General features: G+C 45.5%; 1 protein-coding gene across 8 annotated transcripts in view; it reads left to right on the top strand.

Annotated features, from left to right (window-relative positions):
- The window catches only part of RBM44 (RNA binding motif protein 44), a 2,201,010-nt gene that overhangs the window by 899,705 nt on the left and 1,279,806 nt on the right, over positions 1-21,499 (top strand). For all 8 annotated transcript variants that reach the window (XM_085645048.1, XM_085645052.1, XM_085645050.1 and 5 more), the window contains one exon: positions 13,575-15,115. In XM_085645048.1, the coding sequence (XP_085501174.1) occupies positions 13,575-15,115 (1,541 nt within the window). The remainder of the gene's footprint in view (positions 1-13,574; positions 15,116-21,499) is intronic.

The raw sequence follows: 21,499 nt of genomic DNA, 5'->3' as shown, positions 1-21,499 counted from the left end.
TACAAAGACCAACTTTCTGTCTTCATTGAACATGTCAGATTACACCTTGTGACAGATTCTTCATAGTATGCCACGGCACAGTCGTTCCTTTCCACATGACTTTTCTTTGCAACCCGCGAGCACCACTGATGCTTATTTTTCACTAGCTGGCTGGGATGGGGAGAGATTGAGGGTATTGTGCGTGAGGCTGAGACCTCCACCGAAAATGTATCCGACACAATTCCTGTTTCTACTAGTATGTCTTCTAAAACATATGTCATTTATATGGATCCACCATTGGCAAATCCTTCTGAATTGGAATTTTTCAGCCCTACTGCTGAGTCACGGTCACCTGTTTTCCAGCTGAGTTCCTCTGGGAACTATATTGATCAAGGTGATTTTTCTTCCAACAGTTCTTCTGTATTGCATCCGCCTCCAGCAAGGATTTGTTTTTTTTATTTCATGGTTAAAACACACTTATCTAGTCCCGCCTTGGATTTATTTCTGTACCATACTCTCCTTAGTTTTTCAATTCCTGTGGATTGGATTTGTGACATTTTTTTCTTGTTGATCAATGGCCATTACCTCCTTCAACGTTCTTCTACATAAGTGGTCGATGGGGTTTTGGCTGCTCATTCTTCTTCACATAGATTGAAAAGAGACTTGTCCCTTGTCAATATTTCAGCCTTTCTAGCGACTGATAGAATTGTTTGGGATAAGGTTCCTTTCGATATATACAGCTCTACAAAGATCCTGCAAATACCATATGTGTTCTAATTTTCTATGCGTTGTGTAATACTGACGGGGTTACATTTGGATGATTGAAATGTTGACACTGAAATGCTATGCTTTCTAAACTAGAGTATTATGCTGTTTTTGAATCAGAGGATCTATATCTTAATTCAGCTAACTATGCCGATATGTTATGTTATCATTATGGACATCATTTTCTGTACAGAGCCAGTGGAAAGCGTCCCCGTTTTAATTATTCACTGTGGGAACATTGTCCAACTCCTCTACAAGGGAGTTTCAAAAAAATAAAAAGATAAGTTTGCCTATTTTACGGGATATGTCACTGAAGACCCCACATCATATTACTTTGAATTGGTTCCAACTGCATCAAATCAAAATATATGCTTACTCAGACTAAGCTCATTTATACAGCTTCGTTTGTCAACGAGTTAGCCCTTAAATGTTATGATTACTGTAAAGACACCATCAATTTTAATCAATTTGGGGTACGAAGTCCTGGTAAGACCGGGCCACGGAATCCTTAGTTCAAGCCTTATTTAATTCCCACACAAATGATTATCTTAAATGAAACTAGCCAGCAGACTACTTGTTTAAGTTTGGAAAAAAAATTAAGAAATATATGCCCCAACCATTCCCCCTTTACCCGCTTTGATAACTGTCAGAGTTTGACAAACTATACTGAAGACAAATAAATAGCATGGTGCAGAATGTTACATTTAATTCTTCATTTGTGGGTCTTGGCGTATGGTTATTGTTGCCGGTGGACACAAATGGTTGTCAAGCTCTTTTTCTTAACTCTACGCCAGGGTTCAAATCAAGCAAACATGATCTTTGATAGTTTCTGTCAGCACATTCTGGTCTTGTTGCCACCTATTCGGTGGGAAAGTTATTTTTAAAATGGTTGCAACATTCCACTTTGTCTGCAGTGAAACATCTTTATCTTCTGTCTGAAGACCTGATTTTGTCAGATTTTCTTTTAGGTCCCAGATCCCCACGTCCTAAAATATTTCTATATACTATTTATAATGACATTTTGAAATTGTCCCAAATGGATGCCTCTGTACGTTTAAGACCAATTCACCAAGATAATTTAGATAAAGTGCTAGCTGCTGTTGATAATAGTATTAATACGTTGTCATTCCGTATTTACAACATGAACAACATTTTGTCGTCTGTTATTGATATTGTTCAAAGTGATATGTCAAGGTTATATCCTGGGCAATGTCAGCTTAGATCTGTTATGCAGTTTAGCTGGACGCTTCAAAAATGGGTGCATTCCGTGGCATTATTTGACTTTCAGTGATTTTTCTGCCTTTTAATTTTAACACATAAACAACTAAGGACCATGAAATATTCAACCTACATTATGCTGCATTTAGAAAAACTTGTCAACTTTAAATTACCATCGCTGAAACGCCTTTGGCAGTGTGGTAAATACATGGTGTTATTTCACTGCCTAACTTGACATTTCAATTTGCAGCATGTATAAAGCATTTCCCCTATAGGTAGATGTGAACCCCTTGGAAGCAGCTTCATTCAGGAGTTGTCACTTCTCTTTACATATCTTTGTGAATGCTCCAATAAGGATTTTTTTATTACGGGAGAAGAATGCGACTTTACTGTCAGACATTCACTTGTTTGTAAACAGATTAAAATTCACGGTGCCTGTAATACTCCAGCGCCTAATTTGGCTTGTTTTTTAAAGGGGTTCTGGTATTCGAAATTCTCCCTTTCGTTAAGGTTACTCTTGTGCTTGGCGATGATCAAAACTGTTGTAGAATGCGGGCTGTAGTCCCGTATATTTTGTCTGTTTCTCAGTTAGTCAACTTGTTGCAACAATGCCTTGTTTCCCCCTCCGCATGGGATTGTAGATAGCTCATTGTGGCCTTCCGTTCGAACTTGGAAGGCAGATTGCAGCAAGCTAAGCAGACCCTAGGCGTTATTTTTCCAACAAGAGGTAGCTCTCTCATTTCACACGAGACCTTGGAATTGCAGGTGGCTAGAACTTCTAGTGAGATAGTCATTGTTAAATACAATTCTTTCCCTGCACTTTGGAGAATTAGTGCATCAAATCTTTAATGCCTCTAGTACAGCCGGTCTTGCCTACCTTTTTTATGGTTGTAGGCTTCAGCCTAGTTAGTTCTTTTTAAACCATCTTTGGAGTAATACCGGCATTTTTTCACTCCATTTTCTCTTGTGTATTTGAAGGATTCCTGTTGCTGCTCTTCCTTATTTGTGACATTCTCATCCTGTTCCTGTTTCTCCGCAAAGAAGGCTCATTTTGCGGTTGCCCTGGAACTGGCTCCGCTCCAAAACTACCTTGAGCATATGCTTCAGATCCTTGGAATGTTACTACTACGAGAACTGAATCTTGATTGGCCCCTTACATTTCGATCTGTGTGGTTTACCTACATGCAGCTTGTGTTCCACTGTATCTGGTAACTGTTTGAATGGCCACTGGACATTTGCTTGGCTTTGCCGACATCCGCTACCCTGAACACTTGACTGCTGAGAAGTCCCTTAGCGACCCATTTTCAGAACTGTTCTTTGGGTTTGGCACTTCACAATATGTAATTTGAGCAGCTAGCCTATGAGGAAACTTGTGCATCGGCACATGGATCACAGGATACAGGCGTTGCTAACACGGATGCAGGTTGCCTAATAACTGTCTCAGCATCGGCTAAGACCGTAGATCATATGTGGTCTTTGGAGCTCGTTACTTGGGCGATCGACCAATCATGTGCGCAATCAGATTCCTTTAGGTAGCTTTTAGCCTTTGAGATGGTGAGTGACGCAATAGATCCCTCCGAAGCACCATAATTTGATTGTTTTTCCAAATTGACATTCTTATATTACTTTTCAGTAAATCACAGTTCTGAACTGCTTTGTGTAGGTTTACCTTCTGATCACATTTATTATATTTAGTATTCTTTTTAGTGCTATTGGTCTCACCAAAGGGAGGGGTTTCATGTGTTTCCGGCATGGCCCGTGGTAGTTTTCCCTGTTAGCCTAATTGTGCACTTCGTAGGCTGCATTTTCTTTAGCGCACGTTACTATATAGACAAACTTGCTTCTGTGCCACATTAAACTTTCACACGGAAACTGCATCGCTTATTTTCGCGTTCTGTTCTTTTCCTGCGATTAAGTCTGAACATGCTTGACAAAGTCCAACAATGCCCCTCGTTGTTCTCTCTGGTCAGACACTAGCACCTATACATAACATGGAAACACGGCTACTGTTAGTGAGCACACATATTTTGTCATATAACTGAGTACAAGAGTTGAAGAGAACACACTAGGCGAGAGTGCGGAGACGAGGTTGCTGTAGAACATCCATCTGTGTATGCTAAGGTCCACCACTAATCCCAGATATCTTCGATATATAATCATTTAGCTTCAGTGGAAGAAAAGGGTAGGGTTTAGAATAAATCTGTCTTGTAACATGACAGGGCTTTTTATAGTATATGGTTCATTAGCCATCCTAATGGTATGTTTGATTGTTTTGTTATAGTGACACGCATACTGCATTTAAGAGCATGATAGTTAAAATAAATATTCTAAACCTCCTTCGTGCCTCATTTATGTTATTGTGGTCAAGTATGAGTGAGAAAAGTAAAGGGTGTGTCAGAAGTCACATTTTCAGGTGTATACAAGGACTTCTAATATTGAACAAATTCATCCAAAATCTCTGAATCCTTCTATATTGGCGTTTGAGTTGCATCAATAATAGTCAATATTAAATTTGTTGTTCTTAACCTTAAGGTAATTCACCAATAATTTTCCTACCTTATTCTTACCACCATAACATTTTGCACTAGACTTTAACAAGAACAAAGAGGCACTTTCTTTGGATTCTTTGTTACACTTGAGTTTAGTGCGAATAAGTTCAGATTAACAATCTTTTGATTTTGAAGTATAGTGTTCCAGTCTTTTTATATGGTCTAAAAGGTCAGTTGTAGGAGTATGTGATGCTTTTTGCTTCTTAGCAACAAATGAGCTAATAAAATCAAGTGCTGTTGCTTTAAAAGCATCCCAGATAATATGAAAGGACAAGTCATCATATTAATGAAAGTGAAAATATTCCTGAAAAAACATCTCAAAGGAGGAGGTTGGAGGAGTGAATTGTTAAAACACCACCTGCAGGGAGCATGAGAATAGAGAAGGATATCCAATTGAAGAGAAACAGGGGCATGATCAGAAATTAAAATTGATCCAATGTCTGCTGAACGTAGAGACTGAGATATTGTGTGATACAAAAAAAAAATCAATTCTGGATTCGGTTTGATGGGCAGGAGAGAAGTAAGTGTATTCTCTCAGGCTAGGGTTACAAAGACGCCAGGCGTCTACGAGTTTCCTTTGCTTAATAGTTTGGACAAAAAATGTGTGGGTACTGTGTGGTATAAAAGTAACCTTGGAGTTACAATCTATCTTTAAAGGGATCAACTATGTGGTTACAATCACCGGCTACAATAAAATTATCTTCAGGGTATTTAGCAAGAGTTTGATTCAGGCCTGACCAAAAATGAGTCATTGATCATAGAGGCATAAATATTAAATAAAGAGACTGGAACTTTCCCAGTTGACAGTTTAGTGTACATCCATCCCCCAACATCATCCGATTCCTGGGAAACCAGGTTAGCACACAATGACTTATGACATAGCGTAATAACTCCATTCCTTTTACCGTCACCTGGGTAAAAAAAAAAACATCACCTACCCAATCTCTTTTTAGTTTTAGAGATTCCTGCTCTGTAAAGTGCGACTCTTGAATCAAAGCTATACTAGCACCCAGATGTGCCAAATGGGATAAAACACGTTGTCTTTTAATAGGGGAGTTTAAACCTCTGACGTTCCAAGAAATTAAGGACATAAATAACTTTTGAAAAGAAAAAATGCAACCATTCATTCCAAACCAGGAAAAGAAACATTATAGACCTTATCATGACCTATTTTTTCAAAAAAACCGTAAGGCAAAAATAAAAAGGAACTAGATGTGAGAAAGGAAGGAGGAGGGCGAAATAGTATGCTAAGAGAAGGAGATGGCGAGAAATGGAGGATAGTCCATAAAATGAGAAGAAACAGTGTTGACAAAACAAAATGACAGGCTGAACATACCTATGAAGAGCAGAATCCAAGGGAAGGTTGGGGGGATAAGGCCACATGGAACAGATGGTACGTCGGGAGTCCATGGGGAGAGTACGAGAGGAGCACAGCACATATTACATAATACGGGGAAGACCACAACCACAAATGGATATACTTGCAAGAAAAGCAAATAAAGATTGTTTAAGATCAACTATAATAATGACTATAAAACATGAAGGAGAAAGAGGCTCCTGAAAATTATATGGAAACAGTAGAAATTTTAACATATTACCAACAATTATGTAACAATCAAAAAATGTGCCCTGCTCTTAATTGTTAAATTGTTAGTCACCTAAATGAAATTGGCTTTATGTGCTCATGCATCCATCTGATCTCCTATGCCCTTCTGCAGATGACACCATTGTGTATTCAATGGCAATGGGCTCATACCTAAGGATAAAGGGATTTCTGAATCATGGTATCCCAATAACCGCTTTAGTTTGTCATTGGAAGAATAGTATATAGCCTTGTAACCTGCCGAAGCGGGCTATACCGGCCATTAAAGGACCAAGGCGAGGACCTTTAGCTGCTGGTATAAGGCTATTAGAACATTTCGCCACTAGAGGGCAGAATGTTCTAACAAATAGAAAAAAGGCCTCACAGAGCCCTAGTGGATTGAAATCCTCTTGGGCTCCGTGAGGCCTTTCTTCTCAGCAACTGCTGTGAACAAAAAAATTGGAATATTGGAGCTCTGTCCTTCTACTAGCCATTAGAAGTTTGGGGCACGCCATTGTTTTTAATGAAGCTCCCAACATGCCTGTGTTGTAATTTCTGTTGGTGCCTCCTTGGTATGCAATTGCCATTACATAGGGAAGTGTCCTTGATGCTGAGAAGCCCATCTTGGAGATCTCTTTTAGCTCAAAGCATTTGATGTACATGTGAATTCCTTTAGCATAAAAATGGCTTTGGGCCAAGGCCCACCAGGCTTGGCCCATCATACTTTCCTACTTATGCTTGGGGATTGCTTGCACACACTGGTATTAATAATAGCATTTTTTCATGCCTGAAGGTATGAGGGGACAAAGCTGTTCTTTCCAGATGCAATTAGCAGCTGTGACACTGGACAATTCCTTACAACATTCTCATCTTGTTTTTAACATTTAAAATGGGACAGGTATGCCCAGGGGTGAGTCCCGTGCACGCTGTCACTAGAACCAAGCTATACCTGGCTGATGACCCCTAACTAGGGTGAAACCGGTCCTAGGTTGCTTGTGTTTCGATTCAGGGAGGTTCAGGCTTGGCCTTTCAGGATGAACTCTTCTTCTTGGAGCAGAGCCAAGACTGATATGCACATGGCTGGGTCCAAACTGAGGTTTCATGACATGGAAAATAATGATGGACATGGATGTGGCCCGAATAATTGTCAGTGGCTGAGATTAATTCAACCATTCCCTCCAACCCTTTTTTGTGTACTTTGGTGTTTTTGGTGAAAAAGCAGAAACAGCATTGGAGCACTTTATGGACCGTAGATATACAGGTACATGCTTTAGAACTGTTAACCCCTGCCAAACTGTTTCTGCATCAGTTCAGGAAATTCAAAGGATATTACAGAGGGCTGAAGTATACATAGACAGCATTTCTTTTTTCCCACCAACATATTTTATTGGATTTATATGAAAAATAACACTTCAATAAGGCAAACAGACAATCTGATAGACATCTAGCCGCAGATTTGAACTTCCAATGCATCAGACTGAATCTCGTAGATTGTTCTTGAGCAGTACCCTTGCGTATTGATAAGTGGCATCGGTTGAGTCCGCGTGACTTCTTCATCATTGTGACATCTGTGTCGTCTATATAGGTGCCGTCTGAAAGAGATACCTTAGTGATAGATTCCTTACCTTAGAATGTCAGGTTGGAGTCGGAAAGTTTTTTTCGCTAGCAGTACCCCTGCGAGTCAGTAGGTGGCGTCATGCGGCTCTATATCCGTCGCTGGTGTCGTATGCACGGAGATGACGTCACAGAGACTACTTAGGCGCCACCCATGCGCGCTGACGTCAGTTCTTCCTTTTTCCCCGCCAGTAAGCTCTGATCCGGTTAGAGCACGTACCTCAGTCACTTTTTGACTATCTTTTTGAGACTTTTGTCTCCTGTCAGTTGTCTACTCTGGTGCACGTAGGGATGCCTGGTTTTAAGTCTTGTGGGGCCTGCCGTCTCAATATGTTGGTGGCGGACTCTCACAACAGCTGTCTCTACTGCTTGGAGAGCGACCACGACTCCTAGGCCTGCATGGACTGTTTGGCCATGGCCCCGAAGGGCTTGCGGGAACGGCGCCGGAAGCTGCTTGAGGTCCTGCTCACCTCCCCGCGCCGTTCGCGGTCCAGGGGTCCTCCAGGGAATGCTCGCGGGGCTACCATCATCGCTCCTCTGGCTCCAAATCTTCACCCTCAGATTCGGGTAAGAAACGACACAAAAAGAAGTCAAAGAAGCGTTGTTGCTGTCCGACGTCCCCCTGTCGATCTCCGGATGCGAAGCCCAGGAGTCCCGCGGCCTACCCACCTTACCCGGGTCCGTCGGCGACTCCCGCTCAGGTGCAAGATTTTCTTGCCACCTTGGATTGCCTGTTTAGGCCTCGGGCTCCCGCCGGCGCGCCCTCGGGCCCCATGGTCCCATGTCAGGATCCTGTTAGGCCGTCCGTGCCGGTGGCACCGGCCCCGGCGCCACAAGGTGCCGTGCTGCCGGCTCCGGCCTGCCCTCTGCTCCGCCTCCTGCGCCACAGTGGGTACCATTTGTCCCGCCCCTGCCCTGTTCTCGGACACTTTTGTCCCTACCTGGGATCTGCACTGGGACACGGCGCCGGTTCAGCCCCGTCTGGCGCCGTTCCTGGCACCGTGTGTTCCTTCCCCGGTCCCTGCCCTGCTGCCGCAGCCTGTCCCGCATGCGGCGGAGGTGGAGGATGACTGGGAGGGGTCGGAGGACCCTCTTGCTCGCCAGTGTGACTCCGAGCAGGACTGGGCGGATGAGTTAGAGGAGGCCGGCGGCCTCAATCTCTCCTCTGACCCGGGGTTTGCCTCTCCTCGTCTACCATGGAGGAGGGCGCCTCGTATACGATGGTGCTTCGTCGGGCTGCTGAGGTCCTCCACCTTGATCTGCCTACGGTGGCCCTGAAAACTAATCTCCTCACTGAGGTGCTCCAGATGGCGTTCACTTCGTCGGAGCCCCTACTGCCATTTAACGACTCCCTCATTGACGTCTTGCTGGGCACTAGGTCACGGCCAGCCACAGGGGCCCCGGTGGACAAGAATGTCGCCAGGCGTCATCGCCCCCGACGCCGGGTGACCCTGCCTTTTTGACCACTCATCCTACGCCCGAGAGTTTGGTCATCCAAGCTTCGACGTCCCAGAGTGCCTTTCCCATGGCTCCGCTGGATAAGGACTCTAAAAAGCTGGAGCAGTTCGGCAAACTGTTGTTCTCTTCGGCCAGCTTGGGGCTGAGGTCAGTGAACACGCCTGCCTCTTGAGATGCTATTCTCACGCGGTGTGGGATGCCGTTGCACAGGTGTTGCCTCAGTGTCCTGAGGAGGCCCAGGCTGTGCTGTCTCAAGCTGTTGCCGAGGGTAAGGATGCAGCTAGGTTCGCTATTCGGTGTGGTTTGGACACCGCGGACTCACTAGGTAGTCATTTCTACGACTGTGGCGCTTTGTCACCACGCCTGGTTAAGGTCTACTGGGTTCTTGCCAGATGTACAAAGCTCGCTCATGGACATGCCCTTTGATGGCACCCTCCTGTTTGGCTGTAAGGTCAACAGTATTCTTGAGTGTTTTAGGGACTCGAGGGCTACGGCCAAGTCCTTAGGTCTTTCAACGAAAAGCCCAGCCACTCCTGGTTTTCGTTGATTTCGTGGCAACAGCAGAGGTGCCCAGGCACGTTCCTACAGCAAGCCTGTGCAGAACCAACCGCAGCGCGGCCGCGGATGTTGCTTCCGCAGGGGCGGGTCTGGGAATCAGCGTGGGGGTCAGTCTACCTCCGCTGCTCCTGCCTCCAAACCTTCCTTATCCGAGCTTTGTGGAGCACCCCATGCCATCACCTCCCACACTGGTACACTATCACATCGGACACGTGGGTGCTGCAGATCATCCTCAAGGGTTACTCCCTTCCCTTTCAGTCCACCCCTCCAGCCATGCCACCTCAGTACCACCGCAAGTCGGGGGAACACTTGGCGACTCTCCAGCAGCAAGTTATGGCCCTCTTGTCCAAAGGGGCCATTGAGTGCGTTCCTCGGCCGGAAGTAGGGAGTGGTTGTTGTTCCCACTACTTCCTGGTCCCCAAGAAGGACAAAGGGGGTCTGCGTCCCATCTTGGATCTCCGGAATGTCAACTGCTTCCTCCGGAAGGAGAAGTTCAGAATGCGGACTCTGGCTCAGATCTTGGCTGCCCTCTTCCGTGGAGACTGGATGGTAGCATTGCACATATTTTCACATCCCCGTCCTGCCGGCCCACCGGCGTTACCTGCAGTTCACGGTAGGCCAGGAGCATTTTCAGTTTGCCGTGCTCCCCTTCGGCCTTACCAGCGCACCTCAGGTGTTCATGAAGGTGATGGCGGTGGTCGCGGCTCACCTGCGCAGGTCAGGGGTGTCAGTCTTCCCTTACCTCGACGACTGTTTGCTGAAGGCGTGCTCGCCCCAGGCAGTAGTCTCCCACCTTCAGACTACGGCCGACCTCCTGCATTTGCTGGGGATCTCCATCAACGTGCCGAAGTCGCACCTGAGTCCTTCTCAGAAGCTCCCCTTCATCGGAGTAGTTCTGGATTCAACACGGTTTAGGGTTTATCCTCCCGAGCAGCGAGTCCGGGCCATTCAGGCTATGATTGCGATCTTTCAGCCTCTATCCCGGGTTTCAATCAGGATGACCCTCCGGCTCCTGGGTCTGATGGCCTCCTGCATCCTGCTGGTGCCAGATGGCATATGCAGGCTCTGCAGTGGGACCTAAAGTTCCAGTGGGCGCAGCATCAGAGAAACCTGTCCGATCATGTCCAGATCTCGGAGGGCACTGCACGGCAATTGCAGTGGTCGCTCACAAATCACGATTGGGTCAATGGCAGATCCCTCTCCCTTCCCCAACCGGAGCACACGGTGGTGACGGATGCGTCCCTCCTGGGATGGGGAGGCCACTTGGGAGAGGTGGAGGTCGGAGAACTCTGGTCTCCGGAGGAGTCCCGGCTCCATATCAACCTTTTGGAGCTTCGGGCGATCTGACTTGCACCGAAGGCATTCTTTCCCTTTGTCCGGGGAAGTCTGGTGCAGGTGTTCACGAACAACACCACTGCCATGTGGTATTGCAACAAACAGGGCAGGGCAGGGTGGGGTCCTGGACCCTTGGCTCTACGCCTATGGACATGGCTGGAACATCAAGGCATTACCTTGGTGGTTCAACACCTGGCAGGTTCTCTAAACGCCAGGGCGGACGAACTGAGCTACCGGTGCTTGATGGATCACGAATGGCGTCTGAACTCGGACGTGGTGCAAGGTCTCTTTCAGCAGTGGGGAGAGCCTTGGTTAGATTTATTCGCCATCGAAGACAACATGCAATGTCATCAGTTCTGCGCATTGGAATTTCCAAGGCGGCACTCGCTAGGCGAGGCATTTCGTCGCAAGTGGAGTTGCGGTCTATTGTACGCCTTTCCGCCTATACCACTTCTGCCCAGAGTGCTGAAGAAGATTCGGCACGACCGGGCCCAAGTCATCCTTGTGGCTCTGGATTGGGCACGAAGATACTGATATCCCGAGGTACTCAGCATGGAGATTGATTCCCCGATCCGACTGCCTTATTGGGAGGATCTTCTGTCGCAGCAGCAGGGGACGGTCCGCCACCCGAACCTGTCCAGCCCCCACCTCCATGCGTGGAGATTGAGTGGCGTCAGTTGACAGTCTTTGATCTTCCTCCCAAAGTATGATGTCATTCTGGCGGCCAGGCGGTCCTCCACTAAAATGGGATATGCCTGCGGGTGGAGCAAGTTTGTGGCATGGTGCACAGCTAAGGCTGTGGATCCCCTTTCTGCCCCTCTTTCCTTTTGTTCCTTCATTCTTTGGCCCAGCAGGGCTCTGCTCTGGGCACTATCAAAGGTTATCTTTCGGCCATCTCACCCTTTTTACCGCTTCCAGATCAGTCTTCTCTTTTTAAGTCCCCGGCTATTAATCGTTTCCTAAAAGGCATTACACACACGTTTCCTCCTGTGCCATTTAGAATGCCTCAATGGGACTTAAACCTTGTCTTGATATATCTGATGTGCACTCCCTTCAAGCCCTTTCATACCTGTCCTTTGCGTCTTCTCACTCTCGCTGCATTCCTGGTAGCTATCACCTCTGCCAGAAGAGTGAGTGAGCTCCAGGCTCTTTCTTCCAAACCTCCTTTCCTTTCTGTTCATCCGCCACTCTATCACAAGGATGATGTCATGAGTGATGTCATGAGTGATGCCACTGACCATGTCATGAGTGATGCAATATGTGACGTTTTGAGCATTGGATTGCGGGCGCGCTAGTTATAGTTATCTGAACCAACTATAACGGGGGAATTTCATTGGTTTTTTACGAGTGAAATGTCCAGCTAACTATAACATGTGTGAAACCTATGGTTTTTTAAGTGAATATATTTATATATAATATATATATATATATAATCACTTTAAGTGCCACAAATGGATATAATTCCAACCTGACTTGGGGCCCAATTTACTTAATTTCAACAGTTTTTGCACTTTGTTGCCCCACAAACAATACAAAAAAAATATACTGGCAAGCCTCATATCAAAGCCTTCCAGGCTGAAGCATGAATGATCTCAAATGTCGTACTTTGTAGAATACCTTCCTGGTGGCTAACACCTAAGATTTAGGGTAGGAGAGATTCAGGAATTCCACTCTGGAGATTCATATCCCATTTTTAAATCTGACAAGGCCACTCTGCGAAAAGTCTGTGTTCATGCTGAAAGGTGTGTAACCTCAACCTGGTTAGATGCAGACGCAAAGGCTACACTGCAATATGTTTCAAAGAATGTCATTGATACGAAGTCTTCACTCGCCTTTCAGGTACTTACTGCTGGGTATGCTATTGAAGTCGAAAATGAATATATACAACAGTATAGTGCTGGAGGAAGAGTAAGTAACCTGCTAAGGTGGTTTCAAAGAAATGGGATCTTTGTAGATTCACATGTGAACCTTCTGGCCTTCCCATTGAGCTTTCATTGTTGTTGATTTAGCATACTTATGTGAGGCATGCTAATCTGAAGATGGCAGTCGGTATAGAGAGGTATCACTGCAGGCCAGTGAGGTATATTTGAAAGGGAATTATACTTATTGTTGGAGGGCTCCTTTTTATGGGCCTTTTTCTTAAACAAATAACTTTTTTTAGTTATTTTTTTTTTGCTAGATTAGGGGGATACATATGTTGTGATATATTCAGATGAAACTTTAAACATTAAAAAAACAGTGCCAGACAACCACATTTGCGGTTAAGTAAAACTGATTATTTCAAATGATTTCTGTGTTGAGCACAAATAGTTTATTTTAGAGCCTTCTTAAATAGACTGGCTTGGATTAATAAGGTTGGCCATTTATTTTCCTTTACATTAGATTAGTATAGTTGGCCATTTTGTTTCCTTTGAGTACCAAAATGATGCATATAAACCACTTTTGGCTTGATTGTACCTGTAGACATGATAATGTAATGTACTATCTGAAGGTTTAACTTTTTTTTTCTTACTCAGATGAAGAGTTAATTGAAAGAGAAAGTATGGTGTCCCTTGATATAAGTGAGAGTTTCGCAAGTTGTACAGAAGAGCCCAGAAATGCTTTATCAGCCGATGATTCTCAAGTCATACAGCAAACTTCAAACACTGAGATAACTATCCCGGCCTTCGATCCCTCAGAGCATTGCTTTGTAACAACAAATCCAGTCCAGATATCCGACACACAAATCAGGCTCCAAGAGAATCAAAGCAGTTGCAGTTCAGAAAAGATCGACTCACAACCAGTCTTAGAATTCCAACTTCTCAATGAAGGCGAATCAGTAGTTGATTTATCTTTGGACACTGCATTTAACCGGTACAGCCAACAGCAAGCTCTGTTTTCAGTCACCTTGGATGACACGAAGGAAGAGAAGGACAATAGTTCTCCTATTGTCTATAGCATAAGCACCTCTCAAAGCCAACTCCAGAGTGTCACAACTGAGGAAGAGTTGGTAAATCAAAGTACTGTAGCCGAAAGCTTTTCATGTCATTATCCATTTGATACTTTCAAATCACGTGCAAATTCAGAAACTCCTAAATTTATAGAAAAGTCTATTGACGTCTCAGGTGAACTAGCCACAGTTGGTGCTAATCATGCTGCGATTTTCAAGGAGACATCTTTTGCTCCACTTTGTGATGCAGTTGATGCTGTAAATTCTGACCGGGCTCTGCCATCTGCTTACAGACCAATGCGGCAGATGCAAGGGGATGCTTTGAACTGCGAGAAACAATTCTGTCCCGACACAAAGTTTCCATGCAAGGTTGAGGAACTGCCAGCAAATGATGATCTGCAATGTAGCACGGATGTAGCTGACATGTCCCTTTCTGATCTCGCAGATGCTTCTGAAATATTGAAGTTTGAAATGTTTGGAAGTGTGGAAGATTTGAACAATAATTCAAAATTTCATGGGTATGAAAACAGTTTTGCACAACCATGGCGGCAATATTGCATGGAATCCCTGCAAACATCCTTTAATTTTGAACCCAATCCTGATATTTTTGATGATTCCTTCCAGTCAGCATTAAGTGCCAGCAGCAGCTTTGATAGCCTTCCTAGTATCCCTGCTTCTGAGCATCCCAGCCTTTCTGTTAATGACAACCATCCAGCTTGTGAGGATGTTAAAACGGCCCATGCTACAGCTCCATTTGACCAGGCACTCATTCCTAGCGCAGGTTTCCAGTGTCTCACCTGCCTCCAAAGTGCAGCTGGCAGTTCTGTATCTAGAGTGAACCAGACAATTGATGTAAGTTCTGATTTCCGTACTTTTTTCACAACCAGCAAGGCTACCAGCATGGAGAGACCATTAATCTCTAGGGCAGAAAATACTGAAGTGACTTTAATAAAGGGCAGTACGAAAAGGTGGCCGGCCACAGAACAGAAGAGCATTGCATGCAACACAGATTGCTTATTGGCTCATCTCTTTATGCAGGACGTGGCATCGCAGACAGTTTGTGTAGAAACGAAAGAGAAGTTGGTCAGTACAGATATTACCACTTCAGACTGGAATTTGCTTTCTCAGGTACGTTTTATGCTTACTGTTTTTTGTGGTTAATTTTAGATAATTGTTCATTTACTTGTTTTCTGAGAACAATACCAGTAACTGAAAAGCTAGATTGCAAGAATAAATGAAGCTTTAGTCACTCAATGGTTGGGCACAGGGTTACAAACCCTTTCCTTGCTAATGCATGTTTACCAATCTGGACCATCTTGCTGGAGATTAAACTATTGTTGAGCAATTTGGTCATCCTATGTGCATAGGGCCTTGATTCTATGTTGGAACAGGAGGCGAGTATTTTGCTCATCTTTCTTTATTGAAACTCAAGCGCAGTATATCAACTGTTCAAATAACTAACTTTCCCATGAACACTTGGGAAATTTCAGAACCAGTATTCAGCCAATAACACACGGATGGACACAGTAGTCCTTTGGCACTGCCCACCACTCCTCTTTCGTTGCTGCTCTAGCAGCTGATAGTTAAGTGCTCCTTGGCTCTCTCAAGATGGCCTTTTTCTTCCTTCTGTTGGTGTTTTTGTGCCTGTACTTTCTTGGCTAACAATTGTTTTCCCTTTGCATGGCCACAGGAATTCCTTGTGCGCTCCTTACGCGGCGGTGTCTTCATTTTTATGTAGAGAGGAGCACAGAGTGTGGCACTATCCTCCGACAACAAGGGAGTGCTCCTACCTCACGGTAAGCATTGTCCTCCGCTTCCGGCGATTAGCGTGGGATCCCCCTCTAAGGGGTAGCAAAAGGAGAGAAGCTTGCCGGTCTCTAAACTTACATTGTCCCGTTTTACTCTAAATCCAACGCCACTTACAGGGGTCTATATTTGCACAAGTGCATTTGCCAATCTCTGTGTTGGAACATTGACCTGGGTGTAGCCCTTAAAAGAAATACACAAGGGGTGTGTCCCTGGGCATAGGACCCGATCAAAGCCTTGGGCTTTCTCAAATTTAGCTGGTTCCTTCAGGTGCATCCAATTGGCCCCTTCATGCAATGCTTCGTGAAGTTGTATACAGAGGAAGAGATCCTCTCCTACTTACCCTTAGAGTATGATTTTTACAAGACAGTGTACTTCTCCAAACACAAGATGATGCCACGTGTCCTAGTTCCCTTGGAAAAGAAGCTCCTACAGCTGTAGCAAAAATACTGTCTACCCTTTTTTAATAGGTAAGACCTTCCTGGCACCCCAGTGGACCCCTCTGCCACTCCTGCCCCCCCCCCCCCCCCAAAAGAATCCCCCCCCCCGCACATACACAAGGCTGTGGGTTAAAGGAGGCATGACAACGGCGTGGCCCTGTAAGCTTTTGACAATCTAAAACAGGCTTTTCTGGCCATGGTCATGAGGACGGCCGCCGCACAAAAGGCCTGGATGCAGATAGTGTCACTTCGGAGAACTTGTGACCTCATACTCTGCAGTCCCTGGTGGGAGTTGATACCCCAGAAGAATCGGAGACGAATGAGGTATTGAACAGCTGCAGCACCCTGACACAGACACCCTGTCCCATCCCAAGAAAGGAGACCCTGAAAAGCCAGATTGGAATCAGACAATGGCTTGAGAACTGTTGAAGCTGGAGGATATCCTACTGCCCTGTTCCTCTGTGTAGGTCTCCACGGAAAATCTTGCAGCCTATGTCGCTGGCCTTAGATAAGGAGATTCACAACCACCTATAGGCGGAGTGCCCCCGCTCCTTCTGTGAGTGAAAGGTTGCTCCTATTCCTGGAATAGACGCCACAGTGGCAAAATGTTTGGTCAAGTACATTCATGAACCCACGAAGGTGATTGATTGCTCATGTCTTCCTGCCAAGATAAACTCTTAGGATGTCATCGGACGCCTGAAGAAAATCCTGGACATGGCGGACGAGGCAAAGGTATCTGATATTGCTTGACATACTTTCCGGTGGGGCCTAGCGAGCAATGACTTTCCTGGGAACACTAATTTTGCACTTTCAGCTGAACTACGCTGCTCCCTCCTGATAAAGGTCGACCCTAAACTGCGAGATCTGGCGGTGTCCTAATCTGGAGCTGTGGTGCAGGGGGGCCTATTAGGGGAGCCTTCTATAAAGGAGTTCGGGGAAGTTTGTAGCGACCTTCACCTCCCTCAACAAGCCACTGGATTTCATCAAGAGGATATTTACACTGTCTGGGCATTGGGCGCACAACTGGCCATTTCTCTCAGCAAGCCTCCCTCAAAGGCAAGTTGACGTAACGTAGACAAATTCAGGAGCTGCAAGATTCTGCAACTTATTCCCCGTCCTGATTCTGCACACAGCAAAGAGTTGTAAGAAGCCGCTTCTGTAGTGTTGGCTCCAGAATACAGGCAACGCTAAGTGTTCTCTTTTCTTCCCCGATAAAGGTGTGAGGAAAGTTGGCAGTTTTTTCTCACAGCTGGGGCGAGTTAACCTTGGATACATGGGTACTACAAACAGTCCCAGACTTCTAAATAGAGTTTAACGGGTTCCCGGAGCAGAACACATGCCCGGGCATGTTGGTCTTTTTGGATAACGGTGCAGCACTTCTCGACAAGGAAGTAGAATCGCTGCTAAGGAAAGGGGCTATTCTCCAGTCCATGTTGCATTCCAATGGTTTCCAAAGAAACGTATTACTGGTGTAGAAACAGGATGGAGGATTCTTTCTGTTTGGGAATTCAACAAATGGCTAGTATTCTTTCACGTGAAGATGGAGGGCATACACCTTCTGATAGACTTACTCCAACTGGGCGACTGCATGGTGCGCCTGGATCTCAAAGACTGGTATCTCACAATCCCGATGTCTCCCCTCCCCCCCCCCTCTCCCACCCCCCCTTCTCCCATCACCGGTTCCTTCAATTTGAAAGGAGATCCCAAATCTGAGTTTATGGCTCTACTCCTCGGTCTTTCTATGCCAACTTGGTCCTTCACCATGGTGCTCAGACCAGTGATAGAACACCTCCTGTCGCAAGGATATGCCTCATCGTCTACCTGGACGACATTCTTTTGATGGACCAATGCCAGGCGAACCTAACAAGACCTGTGCAGAGAGTGGTGTCCCTGCTAGAACACCTGGGTTTCATCATCGTGGACAAATTGCTCCTCGAGCCTTTGCAGGAAAACACATTTCTGGGTTTTGTGTTCGATTTGGTGGCAGCAACGCTCAGCCCCGCCTCCAGGAAAATATTGAAGATCTGACAAAAGCTCTGCAAAACACTGGCTTGACCAACCATCTCACTGATGGAGCTCGTCTGGCTGGTAGGCCTCCTCTCATCGTTCATTCAGGTCATCTATGTGGGCCCCTGTCAATACAGAGACTCATGACCCATCATCTGTGCAGGGGACTCTCCAATTTTTTCAGAAGGTCTCCCTGTCGAGTGCTGCCAGGGAGTAAATAGAGTGGTGGCTCTACCACATGAAAGCATGGAACAGGAGAGCAATCCTCGACTCTAACCTAGACGTGATCATTGAGTCTGACGCTAGCCATTTTTGCTTGAGGTCACGCTGTGGAGCATTCTGTACCAAAGGAGAATGGTCTGCTTACGAGCAGCACCTGCACATCAATTGCCTGGAACTCCTGGTGTGCTCCTTCACAATCCAGTGCTAGACCAAAGACCAGATCAATGCAAAGTCCTTCTGAAAATGAACAATGTTGCTGTAGTGCGCTATATAAACCATCTAATGGGCACCATGTCAAAAGTCCTGGCGGAGGTCCTCTAGTAGGTCCGCCTGGACAATCACATATTGGTGACAACAGAGTATCTTCCGGACGCATCCAACACTGTGGCAGACTGGCACAGCCAGCATTTGCACGACTCACATGGTCGGAAGCTGAAGAAATAAGTCTTCGAGTACATATCTGCTCAATGGGGTCCATTCACAGTGGACTTTTTTCATCGAAGCTGTACTCCACTTCCCAGCTATTTCAGCCTGAGAGCACACCAGGATACAGTTGCGATGGATGCCTTTCTCCAGGACTAGACCAAGGAACATGTTACGCATTCTCTCTGTTTCTCGATGAGTGTGTCTGACGGCATGGGCAATTCCAGCTAGTAGATGTGGTGGTGGTAACCTTGATCTGGAAATCTCAAGTGTGGTATCTGGTTCTGATGGAACTTCCCTAGAATTTTCCTATCAGACTACCCTTCTTGTAGATCTTCTCTTGGATCCGTCAGAGGGCCCCTCACCCCCTGGAAAGCACACTTTGGCTTATGGGGTGGCAAATTACAGGGTAGATCTCAGGGGTTTCGGACATGCTCAAACACTCCTGTGGTAGATGTGGGTGGATGGAACAGTCAAGTGCTATAGATCGGTGTGGTTGAGATGACTGGCTTGATGCCTGCGTAGGGATCTTGATCCCGTGGGGGCAGACTATGTTCATATTCTGAACTTCCTTCCAAGCATGGCCGAAAACGGAATGGCATAAATGTCCGTTAACATATTCAGATTAGCCATCTCTGTGGGGCACTCTCACATCGAAGGTCTTCCGACAGGCTGGGCACTAGCAAGTACGGAAACTCCTACGGTTGTCAGTCTCTCCATTCACCCAGAGCTTTGTGATTCTGCTCTCTGGGGTGTGAATGTGGTCCTTAACTTCCTGCATACTTGGAGGTCCAGTAAATACGTCTCCAGGAAGGAGATCACTGGTAAGTTGATGATCTTATTACGCCCAATATAAATGTGAGTCACGGAAGTCCGAGCACTGGATATTCTAGGTAGTGTTTTTTATCCCGGAAGGGGTTAGCTTTTATCTTTCCAAAAGGGTAGAGGATGGCTCAAGTTCGGATTTGTACCCAGCTTTTCAAGCAGTCCCACAGTTGTGTGGTATTGTTCCTCCAGGTGTACAAGCCTTTGACTGAGGAGCTACGCCCAGCAGGTGAGACAGTTGTTTGCATTGAACAAGCTGCACAGGGCAGTGTCCACCCCGGCCATTGCTCGCTGGGTCCACTGAATTGTGCAGGAGACATATATTGATACCAGAAGTTTTGGCGCCCACTTCTTCAGAGGAGCCATGGCATCAAAGGGCCTTCTCTTTAGGAGCCAGGCTGGAGGACATTATGAATGCAGCAGATTGATCCTCGAGGCACTGCTTCAAGCTGGTGTTGGATATGGCCTCTGTGGTGGTGGGTAAGCTTTAAACCAGCATAATCCTTCCTGTGCTGATCTAGAATGAAACATTTCCTAGCTAACGTAACGGAAAGTTTCAATTCTATTAAGGACACATTATTCCACCCAGGGGACAAGTTATGTCCAACCCCCACTCTACAGAGGAGAGGAATACAGTACGATGGCATAGGGGTTGTGGTGTGGTTTATTTGCGGGCACATCCTTCCATTTGCAATCGCTTTGACTGCCGTTGAAAACCTGGTTATGAAGATGTTTTGTGTAATAACTTACTCAATGATCATAGATGTTTGCTAATGCCTTTGTCTAGTTGATGACTGATAGATGATCTGGTCCTTTTGTTGCAAGGATGGAGGTGTCTAAACAGAAGTGACATGGACCAAAGGGTGACAACGCTTGTTGCAGGTAGCAAGAGGAGTGGTGTACAGCGGCAAAGGATTACTGTACCTAGTCAGGCTTTGTTTGCTAAATACTAGTTCAAAAATTCCCAAGTGTTCATGGGAAAGTTAGTTCTTTAAAGTGTTGATGTAAGGAGCTGTTGGAGACTTTCATTAAAGAAAGATTAGCATAATCTGTACCTCTGTGTCCTTAATAGAATTTAAACTTTCTGTTACTTTAGCTAGGAAATGTTTCATTCTTAATAGGTTTTTTTCCTCTAGCACAAGGGTGTAGTGACACTACTGTGTCTGCACTGTTCGGCTGTATTGATCACACATTGCAACACTGTGAAGGGAGTTGACAACTGTGCATTTTTAACTTGTAAGCACTCCTATCTGGCATTTGACAGTTCAACAAGCTTGAGTATGTGAGAGGCAGCTAATGCTTGAGCATAGTTTCAACACACTTAAGAAAATCACTGCTATGTAAGTATATAGTGTACACCTCCATTTGTGTGGCATTGCCACCAGCTGTGGGCAGCATTTCATTTCCCAGATGTACACCTATTCCCAGAAATTGTTTTACAGTTTTGTCAAGATATGTGAAAAATAAGTGCAATATATGCAGATAAACTTTAAGGGTCTTTATTTCAGTGTCATTACACCCCAGATCAGTGGATCGCCATTGAATCTTTTTTTTTTTTGATAATCAATTTTATTGATATTAAATGAGTACATACGCTGCATTGAGAACACAGCCAACTTTTGCACAGCAAGCAGTATACAACAGCGACAGTTAAAACGGGTGGGGGGAGGGGGGGGAAGTAAGTCACCCACACACAAGTACGACTAGGAATAACAGGCGTCAATGTCCACGACCATGTCCATAAGGAAGCTTCAGGAAGTTCAGTCTTCTATCACCCCGACCCATTTAT

Source organism: Triturus cristatus, chromosome 3_1 (genome assembly GCF_964204655.1).
Source record: "Triturus cristatus chromosome 3_1, aTriCri1.1, whole genome shotgun sequence".
Classification (NCBI taxonomy): domain Eukaryota; kingdom Metazoa; phylum Chordata; class Amphibia; order Caudata; family Salamandridae; genus Triturus; species Triturus cristatus.
This window is presented reverse-complemented; position numbering and strand designations above follow the sequence as displayed.